The sequence below is a fragment of the Chiloscyllium plagiosum genome, chromosome 10 (genome assembly GCF_004010195.1).
Source record: "Chiloscyllium plagiosum isolate BGI_BamShark_2017 chromosome 10, ASM401019v2, whole genome shotgun sequence".
Taxonomy (NCBI): Eukaryota; Metazoa; Chordata; class Chondrichthyes; order Orectolobiformes; family Hemiscylliidae; genus Chiloscyllium; species Chiloscyllium plagiosum.
Window position 1 is genome coordinate 74,447,920 of NC_057719.1, and position 15,412 is coordinate 74,463,331.

The 15,412-nt window shown below is 41.2% G+C and overlaps 1 protein-coding gene across 1 annotated transcript in view; it reads left to right on the top strand.

The window, feature by feature from the left end:
* Positions 1 to 15,086, top strand: part of dcaf5 (ddb1 and cul4 associated factor 5) — a 100,825-nt gene extending 85,739 nt beyond the window's left edge. Inside the window, exons 8-9 of the mRNA XM_043698096.1 lie at positions 4,953 to 5,080; positions 11,315 to 15,086. Of these exons, the coding sequence (XP_043554031.1) occupies positions 4,953 to 5,080; positions 11,315 to 13,168 (1,982 nt within the window). The 3' untranslated portion in view covers positions 13,169 to 15,086. The remainder of the gene's footprint in view (positions 1 to 4,952; positions 5,081 to 11,314) is intronic.
* The last annotated feature ends 326 nt before the right edge of the window (positions 15,087 to 15,412 follow it).

Below are 15,412 nucleotides of genomic sequence, written 5' to 3' on the forward strand. Positions count from 1 at the left end.
GGTATGAGGTACAGCATGAATTCTGAATCTCCAGAACATGCTGATTGATTTTATGACATTCTGCTGTTGCTTTGCACTGGATGTATGTCACCCATATCCTCCCCTTTATTTTTAAGTATTTGCTGGATTTGCATGTTACTTACATTTTAAACTCACCATAGAGAGTTAAGTGAAGTAATTTAAAAAGCAACAAAGTATTTGCTGATGATTGTCATGTGATGGCATTAGAGGGGGGACAGTTTAAGCTTTGGGGACTCTTCAGGTGCTAAATTGATAACATTGTTTCCCTTTTATGTTTTTATGTGATCTTAATCTAATCTTCCTTTCTCTCCATTCTCCTCTTCTACCTGATTTGGTTATTTTTCTCCCATCTTAGTCATTCCACTGTTTCAATCTTGACCCTGAAATTTCATCAGTTAAGGAGATGCTCTTCCAGCAAGTTATGTTGCAAAATATTTTTAAGCTGAAGGGTCTGGAGCAAGTGGTTCCTGGGATAATTATGTAAATTGTTCACCTGGCTCAAGATCTGGCCTATTTTGCTCGGTTTTATGTCTTGCGACTGTTCGTTGTCTCTCTCATGGCCTTTGAATAAGTAAAAAAAAATGCAGGTACCCAATCCTTTACCTGAAAGCCGAAATTCCGAAATACGATATACTTTTCGTGGAGTGTCAATTTGGCGTGCGAACAGGTGACCCAACTTCACACCACTCGAACCATGTCCCTCAGCTGTAATGTGGCAGTGTGGCCTAGCACTAGCAGATATCAATTGTGTCTCAGCGCTTGTACTATTCACATATGCATCTGCTGTTAGGTTTTTCTTATTTCGCTGTGAAAATGTCATTTATTCCAAAAACTGAAAAGCAACTGGCCCCAAAGATTTCGCAGAAAGGATTGTGTACCTGTATCTTGTGTAGAATCTTTTGTAGAGATGTGTTTTCTCCCAACTTTGTCTACTACTAATTTCAATACCCACAAATATAACAGAACTGTTTATGTAAACTTGTCTGATACTTTACTGCCAGCAGAGTTAATATAACCTGAATAATCTGAATAGTAGCAATCATCATCAGATTACTGCTCCACCTGAGTACTTGATAATGATTTGCATTTCTTCAATCACCTAAGCTTGGCCTTATCAGAAATGCAGAGCGCAGCATCCTCCAGTGAGCTCCGTGCCAGTGGATTAAAATTGGGGAAAGATCCAACAAGTTTCCTTTTTATGACATAAGGTGTCCAATAAGTTTTAAATGTCCAGTTTGAATGTTTATGATTGGATGGATGAATGGCTGGGATGGAAGATGGTAGGTGTGTAAGGTTAATGGTGATGAGGTGGAAGTCTAGGTTTTAATCTGGGTAAATACTTTAATATTGTCCATAAGACCGTAAAACATAGGAGCAGACATCAGGCCATTCAGCCCATTTAATCTGCTCTACCATTCAATCATGGCTGATAAGTTTCTCAACCCCATTCTCCTGTTCCTCCCTGTACCTCTACACTATCTGATCCTACCTCGTCGTTTCTTACTGTTGATGTAATTTCACTTATTAATAGAGCAACCCCACCCCCTCTGTCCACCTGCCTACCTTTTCAATCGGATGTATATCCTTGAATATTCAGCTCCCAGTCCTGATCCCCTTGCAGCCAAGTCTCTATGATGCTCACCATGTCATACCTGGCAATTTTGATCTGTGCTACAAGCTCATTTACCTTATCCCTTACACTGCATGCATTCAAGTATAACACTTTCAGTCCTGTATTAACCATCCCTCTTTACATTGTCATTCGTTTCTCCAGTGTACAGAGGAACCTAGATTATCTGAACAAGATGGGTGGGCACTATTTTGTTTGGATAATCGATTATTCGGATAATTGACTTTACCTTAAACAAGGGAAGCCATGCTGATCTAACGCTGTGCTTTACCAGAGAATTTGTTTAAATCTATAATTTTAATGTATTGAGCACAAGAGAACACAGATTTCACATAATGAACAAAATAAAGCAATGATAAAACGAGAAAGCTTTTTAAATGTAGCAGTAGTTAGTATTTGGCAAGGAGTGGTGAAGACTCCTTGTAAACAAGGTCCCGAACAGCTTCTATGATCGCAAGAGCCTTTGTCAGTTTGCAGGAACTCAGTCTTGCGATAGAAATACAGAAGTATCGCCTTGTGCATGCATTAATGTTCTTGGCATTTTTTTTCATGAACGGCCCGGTAAAGTGACGGGAATACCGTGTACTGTAAAACACTTACTTTTGCAAAGGGCTGTGAAACAAACCTTACCTAAAAAAAAATCCAGTCGCTGCTGCTTGTGTTTCTTTGTTTTTGCCAGTGTTTTCACATGTTCTTCAATACAGATAAATCAAACATACTTACCTCTTTGATGTTACGTTTTTGCGGGACCTTGAAATCTTCTTCAGATAATCCCGAAATTCAGATAATTGATATTCGGATAATCAAGGTTCCTCTGTACTTTGAAGTTTGATTGCTAACCCTTTCCAGATTCTCTCCTATTTGTGTCTATGCTGGCAATTTTAAATAACCTCTCCTGAGTTCTGCACTCTTAACTCCTCTTTTAATTTGGGATTTCTAATTTTGCCTATAACTGACACCCCCATCTATTTAGTTTATAGCCCTGTCTACAGCTGAGATTGTGAGATTCGCTACGGCTCTGCTCCCAGCACAGTTCAGATGAAGACTATCCCATCGGAACAGGTTCCTTCTGCCCCAGTGCTGGTACCAATGTCCCATGAATTTGAACTCCTTTCTCCCACACCAATCTTTGAGCCATGTATTTACCTGCTTAATCTTACTGACCCTGTGTCAATTAGCTCAGGTGCTAATACAGAGATTACCACCTTTTTGGTTCTGCCTTTTAATTTAGCTCCTAGCTGTTCATACTCCCTTAGCAGAGCCTCTGCCCTAGTTTTCTTTATGTCATTGGTACCTGAGTGGGCCACAACCGTTGGATCTTGACCCTCCCATTCCACGTTCCTCTGCAGTCCAGATGAGATAACCGGAACCTGAGCACCAGGCAGGCAAAACGGCCTTTGGGATTCTTGATCCTGTTCACAGAGAACAGTGCCTAAGTCCCTAACTATACTTCCCCAATTATAGCAACATTTCTCTTCTGTCCCCCGGATGAAACCACGCAGACACAGGGAGAATGTGCAAACACCACACAGACACTCGCCCAGGGCTGGAATTGAGCCCACATCCCAGGTGCTGCAAGGCAGCACTGCTAACCACTGTGCGCCCCCCCCCCCCCCAAACTTAAGGATGTTATTTTAATAAGAGCATGGAACTAAATCTCTGTAATCAGATCAAATTAATCCTTGAGTCAAATTTTCCTAATTTTCTTTACCATTTATCCATCTTCTTAAAAAAAATTAGCCTGGAAATTTAATGATCTGTTAGGCGCTTGAAAGGAAGGTGCATAAGGGGGTTTACCTTTTCTCACAAATGGTATGAATTCTACATTCATGCAGTTCGACAAAATGAAATCAAAATGGTACCTTCTTGGATTGTAAACGAATAGCAGCACAAAATGGAAGGATGTAGATTTACTTTTTCTTCTTACCTTCTCGGCATCTGTATTTATAGTCATGTTACTCTGGGAAAGTGACTCACTTGTCAGAGAAGTGGGTAAAGAAGACTAAGCAAAAGAGTGTTGTGATAATTTGCAGGAAAACAACAGCAGTTGTATCCTTTATGGGAGGAAAGGGTGGGTGGTGTACATAAATTTTGCTTTACATGAATAAAGAAAACATTCAAAATTGCTATTATTTGGTTCTTGCAATTTATGTTTTTCACCCCATAAAACAATCTTTTGCATTCTTTCTGGATGACATTACTAATTTATAGCAAATTCTGATAGACTTCTGGTGTGAGTCTGTGCCTGTTGGAAACAGCCCAGGCTTGTTTTATGCAGAAATTGGTGGAGATTGACATCTTGAGTTTGTGAGCTTAAATTGACACTTGGAGCTAAAATTAGAGCATGAATCTAATGGGCCTCCATCCATCACAACAGTAGCAGCTTAAAGATAAAATGGAAGATCTTGTTGCATCCTTGTTATGACATTCTTCAATGAGGTCCTTATTTACGTGTACCAAACAGCTGCTTAAAGAAGGAGTCCAGCTGCGTACAATATTTTATGATAAAACAGGCATTCCCTGTGGCATTCTTGGGTAGAACTGCGAGGATCTTGCATTGTGGAGCATTAGCATAGGTTGGACTTTACTTCTGGGGAGGCAGAAAGAGCAACAGTGTCCCTCCCTAATTTTGCAGGACTGGCCTGGGTTGCTGCTCTGCCAGGTGCCCTGCCACAGAGGATCCAACTCCTTTAACTTCAGAGTCCCACAGCCAGGACATTAAGACTTTAGCCATATCTCATCTTTCAGATGGTCTGGGCCTCTTACTGGAGAGCTAAGCTGCCAGTCTACACTTTGCTAGGAGCCATTAAAACATGTTCTTGTGGTGGATGTGCATGGCATTGTATGCGGTGGCTCCCTTGCATATTATTTAAGAACTTAAGGTTTTTTTTTAACACTGCAACTGCAGCAAGAACGTTACCATGGCACTTTGTTTTTGGAATGTCAAGAGATCATGGTGGGAGATGATGGTTAGCATTTGGGAAACTTGTCAGCAAGAAGAATGATTAAAATTTAATTGTAGATTTGAGTATGGCCTTCAAGTAATGAATTAAACCTTTTGAGCACTTTGATAAACCCAATTTTCTTTCTTCATCGGGTTATTGAAAGCAGTAGTACACCTTCAGCAATTTTGACAAAAGCGAGTGATAATTGGGAGACAAAATTATCTTGGTTTACTTATGCGACTATGTGACTGACTATGCACTGGAATCTAATGTGTATTTGTCAAAAATACTGGCAACATTTAGAAGTGTTTAAAGTCAAGCTGATGTGTAACTATACTTCTGTAAATTGTTTGCAGGAGGCCCTGCCAGAATTGTGAATGGTGCGTTTATGGTGCTGAAGGGCCATCGTTCCATCGTCAATCAAGTGCGCTTTAACTCTCATTCATACATGATCTGTTCATCAGGTGTGGAAAAGATTATCAAGGTATGTTGTACAATGAATCAGAGTTTGCTGTTGATCAAATTAGACTTCAGCTACTTGGCCATTTATATAAACTGAGATTACATTATTTGAAGATTTCCTTAACAAAACTACCATTTTAATATAGCAGGTAATGTAGACAGTAAACTTTTTAATACGGGAACCTGGCTCATTCTGGATAACTATATTTTTTGTTTTACATGCCTGGATTAAACTGTTCTGAGTTCTAGATTTATCTGTATGTATATCATGATACAATGTTTATTCCTGCATTAATTTGTTTTAATCTTTGTGTAGTTTTACACGTGAGCATGCTGTCTAACCACATAGTTATTTTGACTGTTTGTGGGGTCTCCACTTAGTGATTTTCGACTTGAATATTCAGTTTTAAATGAAATTGTGTTGAAATTCCCTATTACTGAAATTGCCTTTGAAATCAACTAATTGATCTTTTCCTATACTTCAGAGTAGTTGATAGGAAAGATTAATTGCAGGAAAACTGCCCCCTCAGCATGTTCCTGATTGCCTTTGGAATTGTGTATATTAGCATCTTCTTTGGGCTCCCTGTGATAATTCTCAGGGCTACAAAAAGTCCCATTTCTGATCCTCTGCATTGGAAGAGCAGTTTGGAGGTGAACACACCAGATGGCCACCTTCTTTCGAGGCCGCAATTTCCTTTCCCACATGGTTAAAGATGCTCTCCAATGCATCTCGTTCACATCCCGCCCCTCCGCCCTCAAACTCCACCCCTCCCCCCCCCCCCCCGGTGCTCACCTTCCACCCTACCAACCTTCGCATAAATCAAATCAACTGCTGACACTTCCGCCTACCACAGCTGATTGACACAGGAACTTGGGAGCCATATTTGAATCTCTGCATTCTATTTGTTTTTAATAAGTGTTTACAGCCTTGCAATGTGGCTCTTGAGCACCTAGGTTTTGGCATATGAGCTGTTTTAGTTCCAGAATGTGAGGTGGTGAATATTAGCTTGCTCTCAGGAAGCTCTACTGGAGTTTGCACAAAAAGAAGGTAGTGACAACAGCATTTAATACCAGTGCTGCTGATTTTGGTTGGCATCTTGTCCTGTCCTCAATAATGGGTTTGTTGGCAAAAAGATCATTTATTTTGGTAGGAGCACTGTCACTTTCCTCCTTCCATGTTGATTTAGGTCCCTGCCTGGGAAGGCTTGTAGATGACTTCCTTGCTCTCTTCTAATTGAGGCTGTTTTGTGGCTGACTGTACGTAAGTGAATAGTGGTGATGGCCTTCTATTATCGCTAGACTATTAATCCAGAAACTCAAGTAGTGTTCTGGGGACCTGGCGTACATGCGACTCCAGATACGCACAAATGTGGTTGACTCTTAACCACCCTGTGAAGTGGCCAAGCTAGCCACTTACTCAGTTGCTTCAGTCACTTTCTTACAAAAGAAGTGTAACCAGATGGGCCACCTGGCATTGACTTTGGCACCGGAAACAACAGTCAAAGCAGCTCTGTCAGCCCTGTACAGTGCTATGTACTAACATTATGGGGCGGGTGCTAAAATTGGGAGAGCTGTCTCACAGTCTAGTCAAGCAGCAACCTGACATAATCATACTCAGGGAATCATACCTCACAGACAATATCCTAGATACCACCATTCCTGGATATGTCTTGTCCCACTGGCAGGACAGACCCAACAGAGGTGGCAGCACAGTGCGATACAGACGGGAGGGAGTTACCCTGGGAGTCATCAACATTGACTCTGGGCCCCATGAAGTCTCATGGCATCAGGTTAAACATGGGCAAGGAAACTTCCTGCTGATCACCATGCACAGTCTTCTCTCAGCTGACGACTCTGTGCTCCTCTATGTTGCACAACACTTGGAGGAAGCACTAAGGATGGAGAGGGCATGGAATTTATGGTAGATGGGGGATTTGAGTGACCATAAGCAAGAGTGGTTCAGCAGAAGGACTACTGATTGAGCTGATTATATAATAAAGGACATAGCTGTTAAACTGGGTCTGCAGCAGTTGGTAAGGGAGCCAACAAGAGGAAAAACATACTTGACCTTCTCCTTACCAATCTGCTTGCCATAGCTGTATCTGTCCATGACACTTCGTAAGAATGACCTTGTGAAGTCCCACCTTCACATTGATAGTGCCACACACCACAATGTAAGGTATTATCACCATACTAAATGAGGTAGACTTCAAATAGATCTAGCTACTCAAGACTGGGCATCCATGAGACACTGCGGGCCATCAGCAGCAGAATTGTACTCCAGTACAACCTGCAACCTCATGGCCTGCATATCCCCCACTCAACCATTACCATCAAGCCAGGGGATCAACCCTGGTTCAATGAAAAGTACAGGAGGGCATATCAGGAACAGCACCAGGCAAAATCTGAAAATGAGGTGTCAGCCTGGTGAAGCTACTAAACAGAGTTACTTGCATGCCAAACAGTATAAACAGCAAGTGCTCAACAGGGCTAAGCAATTCCACAGCCAATCAGTCTGACCTAAGCTTTGCAGACCTGCCACATGCAGTCATGAATAATGGTGGACAATTAAACAACTCACTGGAGGAGGAGGAGACTCGACACATCCTCATCCTCTATAGAAGAACTCAGCAAATCAATGCAAAAGACCAGGCTGAGGCATTCGCGGTAATCTTCAGCCATAGGTGCCAAGTGATGATCGATCTTGGCCTCCTTAAGTGGTCCCCAACATTACAGATACCAGTCTTCAGGCAGTTTGAACATCAAGAAATGGTTGGAGGCACTGGATACTGCAATGGCCATGGGCCCTGATAATATTCTGGCAATAGTACTTGAAGACCTATGCTCCAGGACTTGCCACTTTCTTAGCTAAGCTGTTTCAGTACAGCTGCATCTCTGGTATCTACCCAAAAATGTGGAAAATTGTCCTGGTTTGTCCTATGCACAAAAAACAAGACAAATCTACCCGAGCCAATTACCTCCCCATCAGTCTACTATCAAATATAAGTAATGGAAGGAGTCATCAACAGTGCTGTCAGCAATAACCTGCTCACTGGCACCCTGCTTGAGTTCTGCCAGGGCTACTCAGCTCCTGACCTCATTAGAACCTTTGTTCAAACATGGACAGAAGAGCTGAATTCCAGAGGTGAGGTGAGTGTGACAAACCTTGATAGCAAGGCTGCATTTGACCAAGTATGGCATTTTTGAAAAATTCATTCGCAGGATGAGGGTGTCACTGCTAAGGCAGCATTTATTGCCCATCCTTAATTACCCAGACGGCAGTTAAGAATCAACCATATTGTTGTGGGTCTGGAGTCACACGTAGGCAAGAGCTGTTAAGGATGGTAGTTTCCTTCTCTAAAGGACATTAGTGAACCAGATGGGGTTTTTTTCTAACAATCGACAATGGATTCATGGTCATCATTAGACTCTCCATTTGAGAACTTATTGATTTCACATTCCATCATCTGCCATAGTAGGATTTGAACCCGGGTCCGTAAATCATTGAGTAATAGTCTAGTGATAATACCACTAGGCCATCCACCTCCTAAGCTAAGATCAAAGATTGACACTTGTCAAGGGGATTCGTTTTATTGTGGGTCCAGAACAAACCAAAGGAACTAAACATTTTTGAGTCATGCTAGCTTGTTTCTCCAGGACAAAAGTATTAATTAAAGGATAGTAATTAGTGTGCCATATAGCTCAGGCACCAGAACATTTACTGAGTGTCATAGTGGCATTGTACAAACATTCTACTGCAGGAATGCTCTGTGACTTGTGGAATCCACTTAAACTTGACTTCCTTTCCAAGGTCTTTCATCACTGATCACTCATGAACCTTAAAAGATTGACTGGCTGTGCTGAGAGAACATGAAGGACCATAAATGCAATTTCTTTCTCATCACATTGGGTCCCCAAAAGTTCCTTGCCAAGCCAGATTTTGTCTGTAGGTGGAATAGAAGAAATATGGACTGGTGACTGATGACTGCTTCACAAATTAAAGATGTGATTTTTGTTTGTATGTGGATTAAATGTCTCTGTAGTCAAAATGTTCTTGAATTTGGAATGTGCACCTTTTGGACTAGTGCTTCACTGTGGAATTATGTCAATTATATCCAACCTGCGATCGCTTCTGCAATATTGCAATACAGATATTGAGGACCTGAAATGACACATACCAAAATACTCCAATCTCTGGAGTAAAGATGTTTGACACTTTAGTGAAAATAAAATTGCTTTGACTTTCTTTCTCCCACAAATTTGTGATGAACTCACAGGAAAACTAATTTACAATTTTAGATTCCACAGCAGGGAAGTGATTCTAGATCTATATAAATCTTTGGGTAGATCACATATATCACATCATGTTCAGTTCTGGGCACCTTATTTAAGAAAGGATGTTAAATCCCTGGAGACAGTTCAAAGGAGATTTATTAGAATGATACCAGGAATGAGGATTTTAGATACAAAGAAAGATTAGAGTGATTGGGTTTATTCTCTTTAGGGCAGAAAAGATTGAGAGGTGAGCTTATTGAGGTGTTCAAAATTGTGAAGAATTTTGACAAGGTGAAGAAGGGTATTCAGTTTCCACTAGTTGGTATGTCAGTAACTAAGGGTCATGATTTCAAGACTGTCAGCACGAGAGCTAGGAGTGAGGAGAGGTGAAGCTTTGTTACTCAGAGCGTAGTTAGGGTTTGGAATGAGTTGCCTGGGAGAGTGGTGGAGGCTTCACATGAGAGCTGGATATATGTTTGTTTTTGAAATGATCGTCTGCCTTCTCTACAGGTGCAGCTCTCACCAGCCTGTTGCTTTTGGTTGCATTGGTTAACTGCTGTTAACCATGGCTCAGCCAGGAGTACACTCACTTCGACATCAGGAGTTCGTAGATTATAAGAAACCTAAAAGCGAAATACTGTGGAAGTGCTGTTCTGTCAGTGGTGTTGCTTTTGGATGCTAGCCAATTTCTCTTTTGGATTCATGTAAAATTATCTTGGGGTGTTTTAAGAGAAGAGCAAGAGTGTTACCCCCTATTTCCTGGCCAGTTTTTGCCCTCAATCAACATCATAAAAGATTTGGTCATTATCAAATGGTTACTTGTACGAGTTGGCGGTGCACAAATTGATCAGACTATTTCTCACATTACAGCATTAATTACATTTTAAAAATACTTGGTTGGCCATAAGGTGCCCTGAGATTGTGGAAGATATATCAAAGGTGATTATTTGTCAGCTTTATCCTTCCTAGAAAGAAGCAGCACTGAGTTAGATAACAGGGGGTGAGCATCTCCTCATTCAGACAGCGAGGCTGAGGTCAGAAAGGTTTATAAAGCCTACAGCAAAATCCAGAATATCTTCAGATCACAGTTGAAAATCATTTCATTTTATATGCTTATTACTTTCGGCATCTGAAAAGCAGAAGGATAAATATTTATGACTTCTGGGTCTCATATTCCAATCACAACATCCTCCTGTCATCTGGCCCTGCGTGCCTGCCGGTGAGTGTCCAGTGTCTTTTGGGACATGGCCTGTCAAGCAGTGATAACTCACCATGTTGCCACTGCAATATCTTCTGAATCCACTCTCAAATTTCTCTTGACTGTATGAATTTCTCATCTCGGTACAATTATCTATGTTATGTTTTACCTTTTATACTGATATACTCGGTGCCTTTCTCGACAGCACGGTCATGTTGATGGAAATCTTCATCTGTCTCTACTTGCTGATGGAATTCTCCATCTTTATAGCCACCCTTTAAAAAATAAATAGCTATAAATCCATATTTTGGATCAACCAAACCTTCTTACCTATCCCTTTTGTTCCCTAATTTATATTGTTTCTCAAAGCAGCTTCTTTTCATTTGAAGGTCCTCGATTAAATAATTAAGTGATGGTATAGGTATTGGTGAAATTCTCTCGCAAGATTGCGATAAAACTGATCACTATAAAAAGATTCTCAGTTTGATTTAAATCAGCTATTTGATCACAGAGTAAATGCTTATGCATTGTTACTGTTGTGGCCTGTAGTATTGTGATTTAAGTGCAAAGCTCTCTCTTACAATTGAGGCTAAAGTTTGTCTACCTTCAATGAATTTCCATAAGGATATGCGAGAGCTGTAAATTTTAATAGTGCATAATATTATAAAATCTGAAAATAATCGTCTATTTATGTTTTATGTAAATCCTGTTTTCTTAAAAAAACATTGTTCCGGAAGAGTTGCTCTTAGGGTAAACACAATGTTCTGTGCTTTCTAAATACAGGTGTGGAGTCCATACCTCCAACCAGATTGTGCTGGAGACTTAGAAGGAGTAGTGGAAGATGACACCCGCAATCTTTACACGCATGAAGAGTACATCAGCCTTGTCTTAAACAGTGGGAGTGGTCTGTCTCATGACTACGCTAACCAGTCTGTTCAGGAAGATCCAAGGATGATGGCTTTTTTTGACTCTCTTGTACGGCGTGAGATTGAGGGTTGGAGTTCTGACTCGGACAGTGACCTGAACGAGAGTACAATTCTTCAGCTGCGTGCAGGGACGAGTGAGCGTTCAGGATACAGCGATACAGAATCGTCTGCTTCGTTGCCACTGTCACCCCAGCAGGGGGATGACTCGGATGAGGCAACCTACACCCTGGACCGACAGAAACTGCTGAATACATCCGCAGTCAGGGAAGACCTGCGGTCACGTCGGCAGAGATTGTCCGCCCTCCGGCGCTACCAAGACGAGCGGCTTCGAACTCTCTCAAATGACTCTGATTCCTCAGAGAACAACTACCAACAGGTAAATACAGATTCTGATGCCGATCCCGTGAAGAGGCCTCGGTCACCGAGCCCAGAGGCAAATGATTCCAGTAGTTCCAGCAGTAATGGTAGGCGCCGTGCATCTATGCGGCAGAGGAACGCCGCGAGAGCCAAACAGAAGCTCCGTCGGGAGAAAAGGAGTACTTCACTGCTCAAAAAGTTAAAGCAATGTAGTGCTGAGACTCGTCGTAACTATTCCCAAGTACGTGATGGTGATAATTCGTCAGCTTCGTCCTCCCCAGAAAGAAGCAGCACTGAGTTTGACAACAGGGGAAGAGTATCTCCTTACTCAGACAGCGAATCTGAGGTCAGAAAGGTTTATAAAGCCTACAGCAAAATCCAGAACACTTTCAAATCACAGTTGAAAACAAAGGGAGACACCACGGCGTTTTTGTCACTGGCAGATATGCCAAACACAAGTGAGAGAGGCAGTTCAATAAATACTTCAACACAAGAAAATGATTCTGCAAGGAAAGGTCCAGTAGTACCTCACAGACTTAGAGAGGAAAGTTGTTTTGACGAACACAATGGTGAAAGCACCAGCTCAGCAGAGAATAGAAAAGTACAGGCAAAGAGCAAGCATTCACTTTCACTTGGTCATGAATGCAGTACTGTAACACCTGTAAAGGAAATTACACCTGGAGAACAGGTTTATGTTGTTGAAGATGCCCCCAGTAGTTGTGCTGAGCATTGTTATGAGGCAAAAAAGGTTAATGGCAAATCGGTCTGTGTTGGAAGCAACAGTAACCTAACTAACCAGTGTCAAGCATTTGGCAGCCAGGCACAAGAGCTATGTGGTCACGCACAGGTGTTGGAATGTGTGAATGCACAAACTACACAGCAGATAAGCAGAGAAGAATCTGGTCAGGAATTTAAGTCCACATTCTCTCCAGAAATCTATTTAGTTGGAGCAAGAAGTAATTCTGACCACACTGATAAATCCAAAACCAGGACTTGTGATGTGGAAGACAGGTGTTCAGAGACTTCCTGCAATAACGGCCTTTTTGAAAGGCAGTGTGCAGGCCACTGTGAACAAACGTGCTCAGAGCAAATGGATTCCGCAGTGGCCTCCAAATCCGAAGCCGGTGGCTGTGTACAGGTGGCTTCATTACACCACAAGGAAGACTGTTCCCAATCTGGGATAAGTGAGCATTACGAGTGCGCTAAAAAAATGATAGCATTGCAGAAAATATTTGATTGTCGCCAAGGGACCCTGTCACCAGCTGAGGCTGGCCAGCCTTCTGGAGGCTTAAAAAGGTTGCGAAAAGAGCTGGATCCGGACTACTCACCAGCTGAGAAGAAACAGAAGACATGATATGATTTGCACTTGCCTCATACCAGTGCCTCAATGTCACTGATGAAAGCATTTAACTGGAACTCCACAAGACACTGGCCTGTAAAACAGTGCGAGTTTTTGTTAACAATTATGTAAATAAGTCAATTTATTGAAGAAATGCTAATACAGAAATTTGTAGAATGTGTATGATAACGGTATATAAAATACAAATTATTTGGAGTGATTCTGACTTTGGATTCAGACATCCAATTTGTCTTGGAAGGTTTGTACTTCTTCTGTTTAAGTATTCATTATGCCAAGCAAGGGTTTATGGTACATTTGGCGTCTCCGATTGGACAGATAGTTACAAAGCTTCCCCTCCTATTAACTTGGTAAAGATGAGCAAATTTATATATGTTCCAAGTATTCAAGCCCATGCAATAATATTAAACAGATGAAGACTTTTTGAAATCTAACACTTTATAGTTCTTGAGGTTTTTCTTTGGTCTAATTTTAAATTGCCACCTTTGAATGGTAGCCTTTTATTCATGCGAGGGGTCAACAGTTTGATTCTTAAGGAAAATGTTCAACATGTTGGTTATGTACGTGGAACGCAGTGATCTGTTGGCGAAGAGAGTTCGATTTAAGCAGCGGTCAGGAATAAAATTTTTGTGTTTTGCGCTTAATTTCTTAATGAGAATTATTTGAAGCACAACATTTCTACACAGTTGGCACCTTGTCAACTGTCCTTTTCCTTAACAGACAACAGAAATAAGCATGGACATGAACAATTCCTTTTGTGTCTTGTGGCCTTTCTGCATTAACCCTGTGTAATCATTCAGCTGAGAAGCCACAGAAAGCTCTTTGAGTATTAATTTGATTCAGGAACCTCAGAGTTTTATTTTACTGGGGTTTTTAATTTGGTAAGAGGAAAGAAGAAAGATGGTTATCCCCTTACTCTAGTTTCATTGTATTGTCTTTGAGGCACCTTCCAAACCCCCCCGCCCCCCCCCCTCCAAGTTGGCAAAATGTTCAATTGCAAAGGTTTGCCTGCTTCGACATACAATTGAACATCCATTAGCCTGCGATTACTAAAAGTGAAATTGAAATAACTAATTTGTCACGGACTGCATTACTGAAGTTAGCTGAGGATATTTTCAATTTTGAGCTCCAGGACAAAGGTAACAAATGCAAACATGATGACACCAATGTCGCAAAAGTCCTTCATGAATGAATAGCAGTGGGTTGTTTCTGTGCACTTTCAGTACTGGAGCTTGAGTTACAATCTAGCCAAAATGTGGTGAAAGCCTCAAATGGGAAATTAGCCTGGGCAGCTAACTTGGTTCTGAATAGTTAAGTTCTTTATTCAATAGAAAGTAATGTTAAATTAGCAATTTCTTCAGCAATATTAGGACAGTTGGTGTGAGTAATGGAAAAATTTGTAGTGGTGTGGTACAAGATGCTTGTCTGAGTTTAGGATTAAGATGCACCTTTTGGAAAGTATCCATTGTTCAGTATATGCAATACTTGCTTGGTGCTTATTTGCCTGAACATTAATATTCCTCACTAAATATAAAAGGAGGAAGAAATGTCAATATTCTATGCAGTCTTTACTGTATTGACATCCAAAAGCACTTCACAGAAGCATTATGAAGCAAAATTCAACACCAAGACACACAATCATATTTGGGCAGATGACCAAAAGCTTGATCAAAGCTTTATGTTTTAAGGAACATCTTAAAAGGAATCAAGAGTAGTGAGTGGGTTTAGAAAGGAATCTGTGGGGCCTAGCCAGCTCAAGGCTTCACCACTAATGATGGGTAATTAAAACCAAGATGCTCAAGGGATCAGGATTGATGGATGTCTTGGATGGGATGAGGCAACAAGGATTTGAAAACAAGACACATAATTTTAAAATCAAGATGTTGCTTAAATGGGAGCCAATATAGGTCAAGCACACAGGTAATAGAACACAGGATATGATGTGAATCAGGGCACACAGCAGAGTTGTGGATGAGCTCAAGTATATGTTAAAATACGGGAAACCAGCCGGTTATGCATTAGAAAATCATGTTTAGCAGTAATTCATACATGAATGAGGGTTTCAGCAGCTGATGAGTTGAGGTAGGAGCAGGATTGTTTTATGTTACAGATGGAAATAGACATTCTTAGTGATGGAACTGCTGTGTGGTGAGAAGCTCATCTGAGATTCAAATATGATGCCAAGGCTGCAAAGAGCCGGGCTTCATCTCAAGCTGTTTTTTGGGGAGAGAGAAGCAGTTG